This window comes from Symphalangus syndactylus, chromosome 1 (assembly GCF_028878055.3).
Source record: "Symphalangus syndactylus isolate Jambi chromosome 1, NHGRI_mSymSyn1-v2.1_pri, whole genome shotgun sequence".
NCBI classification, from domain to species: Eukaryota; Metazoa; Chordata; class Mammalia; order Primates; family Hylobatidae; genus Symphalangus; species Symphalangus syndactylus.
In genome coordinates this window covers 118,696,439-118,712,346 of record NC_072423.2, presented here as the reverse complement: position 1 = coordinate 118,712,346, position 15,908 = coordinate 118,696,439, and the positions used below count along the sequence as shown (strand labels likewise).

Sequence of the window (15,908 nt, the reverse complement as noted above, 5' to 3'; positions counted from 1 at the left end):
CATATGCTGCATAATAATCACATCAGGGTAAATAGGGTATCAGGCTGAGCAACGTGGCTCACACGTATAATCCAGACACTTTGGGAAGCTGAGGTGGGAGGATTGCTTGAGGCCAGAAGTTTGAGACCAGCCTGGGTAACATAGTGAGACCCTGTCTCTACAAAAAGTTAGACGCTGTAACTGAGGAAGAGGCAAACTTTGCCCAAACGTGCATTCCAAAAATTAGATAGGCATGGTGGTGCATGCCTGTGGTCTTAGCTTCTCAGAAAGTGAAGTGGGAGGGTTGCTTCAGCCCAGGAGTTTGAGGCTATGGTGAGCTGTAATTGCGCCACTGCACTCCAGCCTAGGCGATAGAGTGAGACCTGTCTCAAAAAAAAAAAAAAAAAAGGTGGAGGTTGGAGAAAGAAAGGAATATCATCACTTCAAGCATATATTATTCCTTTGTGTTACAAACATTCCAATTATACTTGTAGGTATTTTTCAATGTGCAACAAATTACTGTTAATTGTAAGCACCCTATTGTGCTATCAGATACTAGATCTTATTCTAACTATATTTTTATATGCATTTGCTATGACTTCTTGCTTTTTCTTCTGGCAGAGAGTATTCTTTAAAATTACTCTAAAGATTACATTTCTGGTATAGACCAGGGAAGTGTTTGTCCTTAGTGGGGCAAGAAGAGGCGAGGCAGCCCTTAGGTGCAGGGTTTGAGGTGTGACAGGTAGGACAAAGGACTTCATTGTTGAGCTCACTGCTCTACTTGTTTCTCTTCCCCTTCCTGTCTCCCAATTCCTGTTGGTTTCTGGCCGTTTGTGTGCTGGAAGCCTTCCGCATCCTTCAGGTGCTCTGGCAGTCCCTTGCCATGCCTGAGCCATCTTCATTATTATGCTGTGTGCTTGATTTGTTTGCATTGAAATGTGCGTACAAAATGTGGCTAAAGGCCGGGCGCAGTGGCTCACGCCTGTAATCCCAGCACTTTGGGAGGCTGAGGTGGGCAGATTACTTGAGGTCAGGAGTCCGATACTAGCCTGGCCTACATGGTGAAACGCCATTTCTACCAAAAATACAAAAATTATCTGGGCGAGGTGGCGTGTGCCTGTAGTCCCAGCTACTTGGGAGGCTGAGGCAGGAGAATCACTAGAACCTAGGTAACAGAGGTTGCAGTGAGCTGAGATCATGCCACTGCACTCCAGCCTGGGTGACAGATCGAGACTCCATATCAAAAACAAACAAAAAATGTGGCTAAGGCATGCAAAATATCAGTGTTTGTTGGAACTTGGCAGCCTGGATGCATGAAGGCAATGCAGAACAGGTAGTCAGGTAGTGATCTGAGGAGCACTGATGAAGCACCTGCTGAGTGTTCAGTCTGAGAACTAGTTCTAGTAGAGACATTTGGTAGACTTGAGTTAGATTTTTGGAGACTATACTTCCAAAGAGAAGTGAACATTGGTATTGGAGTTTTAACCAAATCCAGCTGAAACCACTTGGGCTAGGTGCTAATTTTGAGTCAGCCCCTGGAGACTTTAATTCTGTGCAGTCTCCCTCACACAGTTCTTTGAATCTTTTCCTCCAGGTACCTAATAAGCACAGCTGTTGAGTCTGAGAAATGACAAAGGGCCATGAAATAAGGGACCTTTTTTTTTTTTTCTAGTTTGTATTTTGAGATGGGGGGTCTCCTGTGTTGCCCAGGCTGGTCTTGAACTCCTGTGCTCAGGAGATCCTCCTGCCTTAGCCTTCCAAAATGCTGGGATTACAGGCATGAGCCACTGCACCCGGCCAAGGGAACTACTTGGTAGACACTGACCAGTGTGGATAAATGTGCAGAGATGAGCATCTCTGTTGATTGGGCAGATTCACCATGTCCCCTTTGCCCCATGAGAGGGCCGTCTCCACATGTACTGTGTTTCCAGAAAGGCAAGGTCATGATGGGGAGGCACAAATTGTGAGAATGAGTTGGGGAATTTGCAGCTGTTTTTTCTTTTTTTTTCTTTTTTTGAGACAGAGTCTCGCTCAGACACCCAGGCTGTAGTGCAGTGGAGTGAGTGAGCCCTGCCTCCTGGGTTCAAGCGATTCTTCTGCCTCAGCCTCCCGAGTTTCTGGGGTTACTGGCTCCTGCCACCACGCCCAGCCAATTTTTGTATTTTTAGTACAGGCAGGGTTTTGCCGTGTTGGCCAGGCTCATCTCAAACTCCTGACCTCAAGTGATCCCAAAGTGCCGGGATTACGGGTGAGAGCCACTGTGCCTGGCCTATTTACAGCTCATTTTTGATACTGTGATACCTGGCTGGCTTCTGGGACTGTGGTGACAGCATTGCCAGTTTGGGGACTGTGGAAGGCCTGGAGGAGAGAGACCATCATCCTGCAAGAGGGAGCCAAAGTGCTGTTGAATCCAGTCTTCTCAAACTGTACTTGACCTCAAGTGCTGTGCTCATACTGCAGTGAAGTTCCTGTGGTTAGCAAAGGGAGATGTCTGCTATTGCATGGAATAATTGGGTGGATATCTAAGACATTAGAAATAAAAGCTGACTATTCTCTTTATTCTAAAACTCAGTGAATCATAAAGCTAGAAGAGTTTTTCTAGAATATCTCAGCTAGCCTGCCCCTTTACTCTACCTTCATTTAACAGTTGAGGGAACCCATGTTCGAATAGAGAACCCATACTCTCCCAGTTTACAGTAGGATAGTTCACCTGGAGCAGTTCAATTTGTGACCAGTACCTGCTGTAAGAAACATAGCTTAGGTTGTGACCTAGTGCTCACATAGTAAATATGTGACAAACAACAGTTTAAACATGAAATAATACTCTTATTACATATAATGCACTTTAGTGTTTTCAATTCTGTGCCATTGTATTTAAGTTAAAACAAAATGTCGGTTGCTGTTAATAAAATGGTTTCTCAACCCACTAATGAGTTTGAAACCTGTGGCCTGAAAAATGAATCTGTTCATCTGGCGCAGTGGCTGACACCTATAATCCCAGCATTTTGGGAGGCCGAGGAGGGCGAATCACCTGAGGTCAGGAGTTTGAGACCAGTGTGGCCAACATGGTGAAACCCTGTCTCTACTAAAAATACAAAAATTAGCTGGGTGTGGTGGCGCATGCCTGTAATCCCAGCTACTCAAGGGGCTGAGGCAGGAGAATTGCTTGAACCTGAGAGGCGGAGGTTACAGTGAGCCGAGATCGTGCTACTGCACTCCAGCCTGGGTGACAGAGTGAGATTCTGTCTCAAAAAAAAAAAGAAAAAAAGAATCAATCTGTAGTGTACTTTATCCCTGTGAAGCAAAAGCCGTTTGCCTGGGACCATGTGGGTAGTTAATAGCAGGTGTTGGATCAGAACCTAGGACTCCTCCCCAGCGTTTTTCCTACCCCAAACGACATGTTTCCATTCTTTCTTTCAAACCAGATGAACAGAGTAATTAGCACAGACTTCTAGAATGATTTGATTTTTCTGACTTCTCCTCCCCTTGCCAGAACCCAAGTTGAATCTGACTGTGGTAGCAACTCACTAAGTCTGCATTTGCTGATGGCGTCTGTCCACTGTCAGGGGACGTCTTTCTTCCCACAGAGGCTTTCCTGCCTTTATATGCCACTCCAAATTTTCCTCTGTGTACTGGCTCTGCCTAATTGATGCCATCAGCTCAGCTAACAGAAAATTCTGTGCCCTTAAGAGTGTTTTTGTTTCTGAAGTATGGCAATTTTATGCATAACGTCTCCATTTTGAAAGTTGTTTTTTTCTTAAATGAAACTTAAGTAGCCTTTTCTAAGTAAAAAAACAAAAAAGCATGTAATTGTTTTTGAGAGTAACTTTAAACATTTTTGTTTCACATGAGGCAGAAATAAGGAATTCAATGCATTCCAGCCTAATGTGTGCTAAAGAGGCTGCCTCCCTGTGTCAGCTCTTGGCTTCGTTGTAAGAGCATTTTAGAATTTCTATATTTATTCATTCATTCACTTAACAAATAGCTACTGTTTCCCTGTGCCAGGCCCTGGCAATACAATAGCCCAACCCTCAGGTGGAGAGACAGGTTATCAAGTGATTGCACAAATATCAAAAGCAGTTGCAAATAATTGTTTTTAGAAGCATTTTTTTTCTTTCCTGTAGGAACAAAGATTTGTTTTCATTACATTTTCAGGCTTCCCTTTCCTTGCATAATGTCTGTGTAGCTCTCACACACTATGTGGGCAGAGGTTATGCCTGTTTTAACAGGCATCAAATGCCAACACAGATGGTGAATTATTAATTCCTTTGTTATTTCTAGATGCTCATGTTTTCCTCATTTGACACTGAGCACCATTGACTCCTTCAGGAAACACAGGTCTTTTGAATCCCTGTTCTCCCTCTTTCCTTTCGTAGAAAGAGCGGGATTTAGAATTGGCCGCTCGCATCGGCCAGTCGTTGTTGAAGAAGAACAAGACCCTAACCGAGAGGAACGAGCTGCTGGAGGAGCAGGTGGAACACATCAGGGAGGAGGTAAGACACCGGAGGCCGAGGCTTCCAGAGGGGCCTGCCACAGGCCTGGGAGCCGTGGGCGTGGCTGAAGGAGATGACAGAATGGGGTCCTAGTTGGAAGGACACTCCCGAGGGCACGACCGCGGCCTAAGCCCAGAACTGTCTGTTCTGAAACGGTCACCTGGGAACTAAAAGCCACCTTCCTGCAGCTCCTGCTGCTGCTTGTGTCTCCTTTCTTTCCTCAGGCCATGTGGATTGGATGGCTCAGGGCGGGCACGGTCTTCACTGAGTCGTATATCTGTGTGCCATGTTGGGCCAGCCACAGTGCTTGTCCTTGGAGAGTCTAGACTCCAACCATGCAGGCTGATCAAGATGCTCCACGCTTGGCAGAAGGGCACCCAGGCTAACACAACAACGAGCAGGAGTTCCTGAGTCAGGCTGGGCATGGGCAGCTGGAGAAGGAGCCCTGTTAGGAGGCCAGCTCGTATACACAGAGAAAAGTGGCAACTCATTCATCGTTGCAGTATAATTTTGTGTGTGTAAAACAAAACAAGACAAAAATAGCCTATTGTTTGCATGATAGAAACCCTCTTATTTCCATGATATAAATCTTGGCTGATGGATATCAATGGTGAGAGGAAGGGCATGGAGCTTTTCAGCTTATCTTAGGGTACCTAGGTTTAGAAGGAATGATGCTGATTTTCTGGAAGGGACGTGGTGTTGACAGAGGAGAGCGGCTGTGGAGTCAGATGGGGTTGCTAGGGCAAGGATAAGAAGCTTAGAGCCAGGCCCTACTTAGTAGCTTCTTTTCTATCACCCTGTTCTTCTAACCGTGAATTTTAACCAGTGAAACAGCACTCCTCCTTGTTTCTTTTCCCCTTTTCTTTTCTTTTTCTTTCTTTTTCTTTTTTTTTTTTTTTTTTGAGATGGAATTTTGCTCTTGTCACTCAGGCTGGAGTGCAGTGGTGCTATCCTGGCTCACTGCAATCTCCACTCCCCAGGTTCAAGCTATTCTCCTGTCTCAGCCTCCCGAGTAGCTGGGATTACAGGTGCCTGCCACCACACCCAGCTAATTTTTCAATATTTTTGGTAGAGACGGGGTTTCACCATGTTGGCCAGGTTGGTCTCGAACTCCTGACCTCAGGTAATCTGCCCGCTTCAGCCTCCCAAAGTGCTGGGATTACAGGCATGAGCCACCGCGCCCAGCCTTTTTTTTTTTTTTGAGATAAGGTCTCACTCTGTCACTCAGGCTGGAGTGCAGTCGTGAGATCACAGCTCACTGCAGCCTTGACCTCCTGGATTCAAGCGATCTTCCCACCTCAGCCTCCTGTGTAGCTGGGACTACAGACATGTGCCACCATGCCTGGCTAATTTTTGTGTTTTTTATAGAGAAGGGTTTCACTATGTTGTCCAGGCTGGTCTCAAACTCCTGGGCTTGAGCAATCCACCTGCCTTGGTCTCCCAAAGTGCGGGATTACAGGCGTGAGCCCCTGCGCCTGGCCTCTTCTCCCTTATTTTCTATCAGAAACTTTCTTGGTAGGAGTGGATGCCCTTGTTCACGTTCCTAAGATGTATTCAACCTTTTTCCTTGTTAAAGCTATTCCTAGTGCATTATTGTCTGTGTTTAACAGTAGTTAATGTGATGAAATATGATGAAGCATAGTCGCCACTATATAAGAAAAGTTTTAATCCTGGGCTTTCTTTAATATATAATAAGGGAGAATGCTGTTGTATTTTAGGAGAAATAAAGTGATTCCTGCATTCCCTGCCCCCAGCGTCATGACCTGGATTCCCTCTCATGTGACTGGTGGGAAAGCATGCTGGGTCAGCCTGGCCCCCTCCCAGCCACTTCTGAGCAGAGAGGGACATGCCACCCAGTAACTCACAAATGGTCACCCGTCAGCTTCTTCACTATATTGTTCTTGCTTGGGACAAACCTCACCTTGCACAAAGAGGATCCAACTCTCTGGGAGTGGAAATGCCTTTCTCCCCGTTGGAAAACCTTTGAATTTGAAAGCTATAACATGTTTCCCTTTGGCATATTATTAAATTATCAGTCTAGGTGTTGAAGCTAAAACTTTTATGCACATAAAATTGTCTTCTCCATGGAAGACATAATAATTCACTCTGTTATGTAGAAAAGTTGCAATAAACCATAGACCCTAAGTCAAATTATAAACAAGAAAGAGTTAAAACGTAACCGCAGTTTTTCTTATAGCACTGGTTCCCTATTCATCAGTACTGCAGAGTGAAAGGGCAAATGAAAACTTCTACAGTACAACTTTATTTAAAAACCTTAAGTACAAATCAGGGTGATTTGCAAAGCCATCTCAGCAGGAGTCCGTGTAGCCATTCCCTAATGGTTGTCTCTTTTCTTCCTGTGTGTGAAATTCCTATCTAGTAAGCATTGAGCACGGAATGAGGTCTGGCTGGGCTTGGCCAGGAGCCTTGTGAGGGTGCATCACAGAATGGGGCTGTGTGGTCATCCAAGTGTGAGATCAAGGGTTGGAGAGCTGCCTGTATTAGCCCGTGCAGAGCTGGCATCTCCAGGATCCTATTTGGAGTTGGGATTTGGTTCTGGCAGAAGTGAATGAATGGCCTTTTCTTTCATTTAGTAACATGATCAGTTTTTCTGGCTATTTGCCCAGCTGGTTATCTGGCTAGTTCCAAAGCCCCTGAACAGTTGTATCCCCACAAGAATCATTCTTTTTCTTTTTCTTTTTTTTTTTTTTGAGATGGAGTTTCTCTCTGTTGCCCAGGCTGGAGTGCAGCAGCGTGATCTCGGCTCACTACAACCTCTGTCTCCTGTGTTCAAGCGATTCTCCTGCCTTAGCTTCCCGAGTAGCTGGGATTACAGGCACATGTCCCCACGCTGGGCTAATTTTGTATTTTTAGTAGAGATGGGGTTTCACCATGTTGGTCAGGCTGGTCTCAAACTCCTGACCTCAGATGATCCACCCACCTCGGCCTCCCAAAGTGCTGGGATTACAGGTGCCAACCACTGTGCCTGGCCCCCAACCATCATTCTAGTCCCCTCTCTGCTCCTCCCTGTACCAAAGTAAAAATTACGAATTTAGACAGGTTTCTACCAAAAAGTAATTGTGTTTCTTTTAAATAGATCAAATGAAAGCCTGTTTTTTTGAATAGCATGAAATCAGTTTAAATGCTTTCACTTTCAACGGTGAATTTTAAGAAAAATATTGTCACTAAGTGGTAAGTATTGGCATGTGAATTGAGGAGACAGTATCACCTTTTGGGAAGCAAATGATGGGCCCCCGCTCTGCTTGTGCAGGTGTCTCAGCTCCGGCATGAGCTGTCCATGAAGGATGAGCTGCTTCAGTTCTACACCAGCGCTGCAGAGGAGAGTGAGCCCGAGTCCGTTTGCTCAACCCCGTAAGTCACCAGAGGGCTGCATTTCTGGAGGCCAGAGCACAGGCTGGCCGCTGTTGATGTCTTTGGAGTCACCTTCAGCAGCAATGGAGGTCAGCTACTCTAAGCCTTTTCTGGACAGAACACCTCCAAGTGCCTCAAACAGATTGATTTTACTATTTTAGCGGGATACGGATGGACAGGTTTTTAGTTTTCCTTTTCCTGGGTCTTATTGCTTGTTTGTCAATTTAGATTGATTTGCCCTGGCACATTAATGGATAATTGGTTAGGCTCTGCTGTTGGAGAGAATTCAGGGTTCTGGTGCCAGAGGTGCTGTGGCACGTCCTTGGGACAGAAGGCATGGTGTCTTCTCTGAGAGTCAGCAGATCCTCATGTTGGGAGCATGAACTCTAGAGCCCAGTGGGCTGGTTGCAGATCTTGGCTCTGGGATGTACTAGCTGCATGCTGTTGGCTAGGTTACTTAACTTCTGTACTTGTTTTGTCATTTGTAAAATGGAGATAACAGTAGAACTTAGGTCACAGAGTTATAAGCATTAATTGAATTAAAACAGAGTACTTAGAAGAGTTCTTGGCACATACAAATGCATTATGAGTATTAAATAAACTCCCAGACATCCTGGAATTGTGTGGGCTTTAAACAGAGTTGGTCCCCTGAATTCTAAGGTGATGTGGCAAGTGTGGATAAAGGGTTGAGATGTGGGTTCTGAATTGGTGGTGAGCCTGTGCACTGGGGGCGCTGTCTTCCTGGGGTTGGGAGAGCGGTCTGGTGGGTCATTGTCCTTCCTGCAAGCCCTTCTTTGTGTCTCCACATGGTTTGCCAGGTGGTGGGAGGAAACGCATCTCCCTAGGTTGTGAGCGTACTTTCTCCCCCAGGTTGAAGAGGAATGAGTCGTCCTCCTCAGTCCAGAATTACTTTCATTTGGATTCTCTTCAAAAGAAGCTGAAAGACCTTGAAGAGGAGAATGTTGTACTTCGATCCGAGGTGATGTGCCCTCCCTTCTCATGCCCCTGCTGGAAGGGAGGTGGCCCCATTCGCCTTATCTGGCAAGGACAACCATGGTTAAGTGCCCTCCTCAAAGGTGGCAGTCTGTGAAGAGCTGTACCAGGCGCTCAGCAGACGTGCCTCCTCTGTGCTCTGGGCACTGCCTTCTAGCCCAACACATGCCTCCCTGGCTGGGGCAGGCAAACCTGGTGAATGACATGGTGTGTGGACCAGGAAGAGTTGGAGATCCCCTCCTTTACAGTTGCTCCTGCAGTGAGGTCTCCCCTGGTGTTCTCCAGCTCTGACCACAGCACCTGTGGAGAAACCCAGCCTTATTTTCATGCTGCCGCTGATCAGATGCTCAAGGAAGTAGTCCATGGGTGCTCAGAGAGAGCCATATTTCTTTTTCTTTTTCTTTTTTTTTTTTTTTTTTTTTTGAGATGGAGTCTCGCTATGTCACCCAGGCTGGAGTGCAGAGGCGTGATCTTGGCTCACTGCAACCTTCACTTCCCAGGTTCAAGCTATTCTCCTGTCTCAGCCTCCTGAGTAGCTGGGGCTACAGGCGCATGCCACCATGCCTGGCTAATTTTTGTATTTTTAGTAGAGGTGGGGTTTCACCATATTGGTCAGGCTGGTCTCGAACTCCTGACCTCAGGTGATCCACCTGCCTCGGCCTCCCAAAGTGCTGGAGTTACAGGCGTGAGCCACCGCACCTGGCAGAGCCATATTTCTTAAACAATTAACTCAGAAAGGTTGAGCTGAGGCAACTTGGGGACTCATGCTTTTGAGTTTGTTTTATTGGCAAGGCATTGTGCCAGGCATTTTGCCCAAGTTATTTTTTTTTTTTTTAGAGTTCACAACAGGGCTGAAAGCTGGTTACTTTGATTCTCATTGGAACAGTGGGCTCCAGGCTGCTAGGTGTTTTGATAATCCAAGGTCATTCGAGTGAGTAAATGACAAAGCTAGGATTTGCAAGTCTGTGACTCTAAACCCCTTGTTTTTCGCCTTCACCCACTGCCCCTCTCTAGAAACACCGATACGTGCAAATTTAGTACTGTTTGTCTTAATTAGTGGTGATTTCTGTCCTCTAGCCAAGGTATGGTGTGGTACAGTACAGCCCTGTTTATCAGGCCCCTGTGTGTCAGGTTGGAGCTGTGTGCCCACCTAGGCTGGCCCTGGGTTCCCGAGAGCCCCTTAATAGTGCAGACCGTCTGTCAACTTGAACTTGCCCACACCTTGGTAAGATCTTCATGTCCTGTCTGAACAAGATGCTCTTCTGCACGTCTTGTTCTGTTAGACCTCACCTCTTCCAGCACCTTGTTCACTGATGGGTCATGTAAACCCAGACTGACCAAGAAGTCTGCCCAGGTTTCCTCTGCCAGCCAGTAGCTGAGCAAGGCAACAGCCCTGTGCTCCCTATTCTGAGTCCAGTGCTACCTCTTCCAGCACCTGCCCCAGGTAAATGCTCCAGCCCTGGGCGCCCAGCAACTCACCCAAAGCCAGCTGAGGGAATCTGATCCCAGCTACAGATTCTTGCTACCCCACATCCATTTTCTGAAGTGTAATGATTTTCTGGGGCCAGGACTGAGGGCTCAGAGACACTTCTGTCTAACTGGGGCTCTTGCTTGCTTGCTTGCTTGCTTTGTCTCTTTCTTTCCCTCTTTCTCTCTCCCCTTCCTCCCTCCCTCCCTCCCTCCCTCCCTCCCTCCCTCCCTCCTTCCTTCCTTCCTTCCTTCCTTCCTTCCTTCCTTCCTTCCTTCCTTCCTTCTTCCATGGGAGTCTTGCTCTGTCACCCACGCTGGAGTACAGTGGCATGATCTTGGCTCAAGCAGCTCTCCAACCTCGGCCTCCCAAAGTGCTGGAATTATAGGTGTGAGCCACTGCACCTGGTCTCGGGTCTTCTTCTTTGGGCCTTCAGATCTCTATCATCCCACCCTTTTCAGCCAGGACAAGTTGTCCAGAGTCCTGGGATGGCTCTTGTGCCTCTGCATTTTAATGCTTTTGTGTTGGACCTTGTTCTTACTAAGCTTGAACACAGCAGGTTTAACTCCAACTTGGGACCTCATGGTTCAGTGCCTGGCACATAGTAGGTGTTAGCCATTCCTGTGTGGTTATCCTTAGGATGCCTGCTGTGGGCAGGATAGTGTCCTAGGTACTGTGTGGGTCACAAAGCATCCATATTTATGAGCCAGGACAGCCACAAATAACAGATACAATGATAGGATGGTGGTGTTTGCGGTGTTTTTAACAGAGCAAGCTGTAGAGCGCCTGTGCCCGTAGCTTTGTGTGGCTCCCTCTAGTGGTATGCATTTTTCAGGTTTTCAGCTTTGAGAGTGCACATCCATTAAGCCGGGAATTCAGATGGACTTTCTGTATTTGAGGGTACGATGGGTGACAGGTGGGGGAATGCTGAGGGCAGCTTCCCAGACCCTGGTTAGCCCTTGCTTTATGCCTCAGCCCTTGCCTGCACCACCAGGCCAGGTGAGAATGCAGGGCCTCTGACCTGGGTCTTGTCTACAGGCCAGCCAGCTGAAGACAGAGACCATCACCTATGAGGAGAAGGAGCAGCAGCTGGTCAACGACTGCGTGAAGGAGCTGAGTATGTCCCTGCACTGCTGTCTTCTTACTTCCTTGCATCTGCTGTCATGATTAGGCAGATTTGCGTCAGCCTTGCTAAAGTGCAGTCTCCTGCCAGTCTACGGCTCAGCAGCATTTTTCTTAAAACTAGAGGCCTCCCCAACCTTCCATGGCACCCCCTCTCTATTATTTAGTGCTAAGTTGCCAGCTATGTATTATCTCAGTTTATCACTGAGGTGGATATTTAAATTTAATTTTGGCTTTATACTGGAATATTGGATTTTTTTTTTTTTTTTTTTTTTTTTTTTTTTTTTTTTTTTTTTTTTTGAGATGGAGTCTCACTCTGTCACCCAGGCTAGAGTACAGTGGTTGCGATCTTGGCTCACTGCAACCTCTGCCTCCCAGGTTCAAGCGATTCTGCCAGTTTAGCCTCTCGAGTAGTAGCTAGGATTACAGGCACCCACCATCATGCCTGGCTAATTTTTGTATTTTTGTAGAGACATGGTTTCACCATGTTGGCCAGGCTGGTCTTGAACTCCTGACCTCTGGTGATCCACCTGCCTTGGCCTCCCAAAGTGTTGGGATTACAAGCGTGAGCCACCACACCTGGCCAGAATATTGGAATTTTTTAATGCCTAAGTTAGGCCCAGCTACAGAAACCTGTGTTGAAAATGTGGAAGAACAGCTTACTACCTAGTAATTTGATTTGTGGAAGTTGAAGCCAGGGTTCTCACCTTTGCAAATAAATATTTCTCTCCTCCTCTTCATTTTAAGTTTACAAGTTAAGACCAAAGGTCAAAATACTAAGAATTTTGCATTTCGTCAAAATACTAAGTATTTTGCATTTCAGCAAAATACTAAGTAATGAAACACACCTCATGTTCAAATCTAGTCAAGTGAGTTATGGCTCTGAATATGGGTTGAAAATGCCAAGGAAATTGCGCTGTGCAGTCAGTAGTTCCTTTTTAGAACTGGGTGCAGCAGGGGATTCCTGTTTAGTCACATGGGTTGCTCATGTGTGGAATGTGAGGATTTGGCTAGATGCACTCATGTTTTGTCACTTTCTATCTGACCACTGGAGCCTCCCTGATTTGTTCTGGGGAGACAGCCTTGGTTGGTGGGCTAGGGACCCTACACTGAGCTCAGGAGTGCTATCTAATGGGGTGAGGTTCTTTTTCATAACTGATTGAGCCCTGAAGAAGCTGCTTTGCTTCTCCATATGGGAAAATGGTCACTATGAGTTCCTTCCTGCACCCTCCCCACTCTACCCTGTCTTTTAGTAAGGGTGGTTTTTCTTGTGCAAACCACAAAGAAACCATTCTCTCTGGGTCTGCATGTGTGGTTTTCTGACTTCCTCTCATGATTGTTGTTTCTTTCTCAAAGGGGATGCCAATGTCCAGATTGCTAGTATCTCAGAGGAACTGGCCAAGAAGACGGAAGATGCTGCCCGCCAGCAAGAGGAGATCACACACCTGCTATCGCAAATAGTTGATTTGCAGAAAAAGGCAAAAGCTGTAAGGCTTCTCTGTTTATCTGGCTGATAAAACAATGGCCATGCTGAGATGGGGAAGGGACATTTACTCCAGAAGACAGTGCTCTTTAGTTTCATATCTTAGCAGTTCGTGTTGCCTCTTTGCAGAAAAAGCTTAGTGGACTCAGTAGTATAAAACTGATTACCCTGAATCGGTGACGAGTCTTATTTGTGGCCTCTTATCTCCTAAAATTATATGGAATTCATTAAAAAGATGTAGTAAATATGGACTTTTGCAGTTTAACTTATGCATCATCTAGTCTAGTATTTGTTTTTACACAGTGCACTAGGTATGTGCTGCAGTAGAGCAGTATCCTCTTCAGATTTAAGAAGAGGCAGCAAAATGGACTTTTCTTTTAGTGTGGGGTAAAATGCTTCCAGAGAGCTTTGGAAGATGGGGGTGGGGCGGTGGGCTATAGAGAATGAATGTGGATATAGGAAAGAGTTTACCTTCAAAATTATATAAAAAGCAGAATTTGAGTATAAGATGAGCATGTCCTTGTAGAAAGTGATGAGTTCATAACGGATTAGGTTAATAAGAGGGAAAAAGTTGGACTTTTACTAGGTATCTTAGAAAGTGATCTATCTTTGCCATGCTTTAGTGCACAGTGGAAAATGAAGAACTTGTCCAGCATCTGGGGGCTGCTAAGGATGCCCAGCGGCAGCTCACAGCCGAGGTGAGCACCTCTCCCTCATTCCTTCAGTGCCTCTGATTGCAGCGAAGGTGGATTAGCCTTCCCGGACAGCTTTAGTCATGTCCATCGCAACTACTGTTTTTATTTTGAATTTCATTTCATTTTTATTCGTGGGAGAGTAAACCCAGTTGCACCTTGATTCTGTGCCCACTGACACTGTTACTGGTTATGGGCACCTGTGTGGCAGGGCTCTATGCCAGCTGAGCCTGGCACGTGCAGGTGCCCAAAAAATGTTCAAAGAAATGAAACAATACAACACAGAGCACTCTGGGAGAGGAATCTCACAGGTGTGGCTTGAAACATGGGTGTGACGATTTTCTTTTTCTTTCTCTCTTTTTCTCTTTTTGAGATGGAGTCTCATTCTGTCACCCAGGCTGGAGTACAGTGGCATGAGCATGGCTCACTGCAGCCTCGACCTCCCCAGGCTCAGGTGATCCCCCTGAGTATCTGGGACTACAGGTGTGGGCTACCACGCCCACCTAATTTTTGTTTTTTCTGGAAAGATGAGGTTTTGCCATGTTGCCCAGGCTGGTCTCAGCTTCTGTGCCCAAACAAACCGCCTGCCTTGCCCTCCCAAAGTGCTGAGATTACAGGTGTAAGCCATCATTCCTAGCCTGATTTTTCTTTTGCATAAAGTTGGTTTTGTTTCATTTGCCCATTGTTTGTATTTTAGAAGATTTCTGAGTCTGTAAGCTTGCCTCAAGTCAAAGAAAAAGCAAGCCTTTGAAAATTCTGTTATTTGGCCACAGGCGCACAGGGCAGCTGGTTCCACCCGTGCTGGGAACTCTGTTAGATTGCTGTGTCTTTCTGGCCCTTGGATGGGCAGATGTGTGTACACCTAGGTGCTCAGGAGATCCTGACCCTCTGTGTCTTTCCTGCCTGCAGCTGCGTGAGCTGGAGGACAAGTACGCAGAGTGCATGGAGATGCTGCATGAGGCGCAGGAGGAGCTGAAGAACCTCCGGAACAAAACCATGCCCAATACCACGTCTCGGCGCTACCACTCGCTGGGCCTGTTTCCCATGGTGAGCTGTGCTTTCTTCCCAGCCAGAGGACAGGAGGGGTTCTGGTGATAGCAGCACAGTGTCTGACATTCTGGCCACTGGAGTTGGGTGTTTACAGTTCGCTTCTCATTGTACAGTTCAGATCTGAGTCTGAATCAAGGACACTTGAGTCTGACTGGTGGTTTCTTAACTACATAAGACAAATTGGTTCTTTATTTTCTGTTCCTCTAAATCTGTTGTCTTTTCTACTCCTGCCATTAAAAGATAAATTTAGTAGGAACTTGCTTTAGTGGGAACCTCAGGTATTTGGAAGATCTGACTCATACAGGTTGAGCGTCTCTAATCCAGAATGCTTCACAATCCAAAACTTTCTGAGCACTGACATGATGCTCAAAGGAATTGGTCATTGGAGCATTTTGGATTTCAGATTTTCAGATTGGTATGTTTCAGCTGGCATGTATTCGGGAAGTATCCCGAAATCTGAAGCACTACTGGTCTCAGGTATTTTGGATAAGGGATACTCAACCTGTTGCTGATTTTTTTTTTTTTTTTTTTTGACCTTATTGGACTGTGTGGCTATTTTGGCCACACAAAATTGTGGAAGAACATTTCAGAATTTTTAAAATGCCATTTCAGTTCTGCTGATTCTTTGTATGCTTATTAATCATTCTCTTGGCGACTTTCAGTATCTGTTATCGGAAAAAAAGAATTCTCTCTGTACTTAGGCTGGTAATTTTCTCCCTCTCTCTCACTCTGTCTCCTTTCTTTCTTTCAAAAATAGAGATAGGGTCTCACTCTGTTGTCCAGCCTCGTCTTGAATTCGTGGCCTCAAGTGATCCTCTTACCTCAGTCTCCCAAAATGCTAGGAGTACAGGAATGAGCCACCGCACCCAGCCACATTATTCATGTTATTTTACTACAGTCTGTTTTTTTAGCCCTGGCCTTATTTGCTTCATGTGCTTTGGGGGAACACGATTGAGAAGGGGATTTTCCAGAAGGTTAATTTCCTTGTGGAAGTTGGGCAGCACAGGGCTGAACCCCTTGGCTGATCATTGCACTGTAAGGAAGCGTTATCAGGGATTGAGCTTCCTCATGTTATCTTCCATCAGACTAAATACCCTGGAAGATGGGGACCTTGTCTTCTTTGTAACTTTTCCGCCTTCCTCTTTTAATACTGTGTACCTGGCACAGTGCTTGGTATGCTGTAGAATTGTAGACATTTAATAGACGTTACATTTAGATGGATAGATGGACAGATAGACAGATGGCCTAAAGAGCAA

At 46.0% G+C, this 15,908-nt stretch overlaps 1 protein-coding gene across 11 annotated transcripts in view; it reads left to right on the top strand.

Moving 5' to 3' along the window:
- TRAK1 (trafficking kinesin protein 1) overlaps positions 1-15,908 on the top strand; it is a 215,200-nt gene that overhangs the window by 168,619 nt on the left and 30,673 nt on the right. For all 11 annotated transcript variants that reach the window (XM_063611306.1, XM_055281439.2, XM_063611301.1 and 8 more), the window contains 7 exons: positions 4,356-4,472; positions 7,744-7,844; positions 8,715-8,823; positions 11,344-11,422; positions 12,784-12,914; positions 13,534-13,608; positions 14,512-14,649. In XM_063611306.1, coding sequence (XP_063467376.1) covers positions 4,356-4,472; positions 7,744-7,844; positions 8,715-8,823; positions 11,344-11,422; positions 12,784-12,914; positions 13,534-13,608; positions 14,512-14,649 — 750 coding nt within the window. The remainder of the gene's footprint in view (positions 1-4,355; positions 4,473-7,743; positions 7,845-8,714; positions 8,824-11,343; positions 11,423-12,783; positions 12,915-13,533; positions 13,609-14,511; positions 14,650-15,908) is intronic.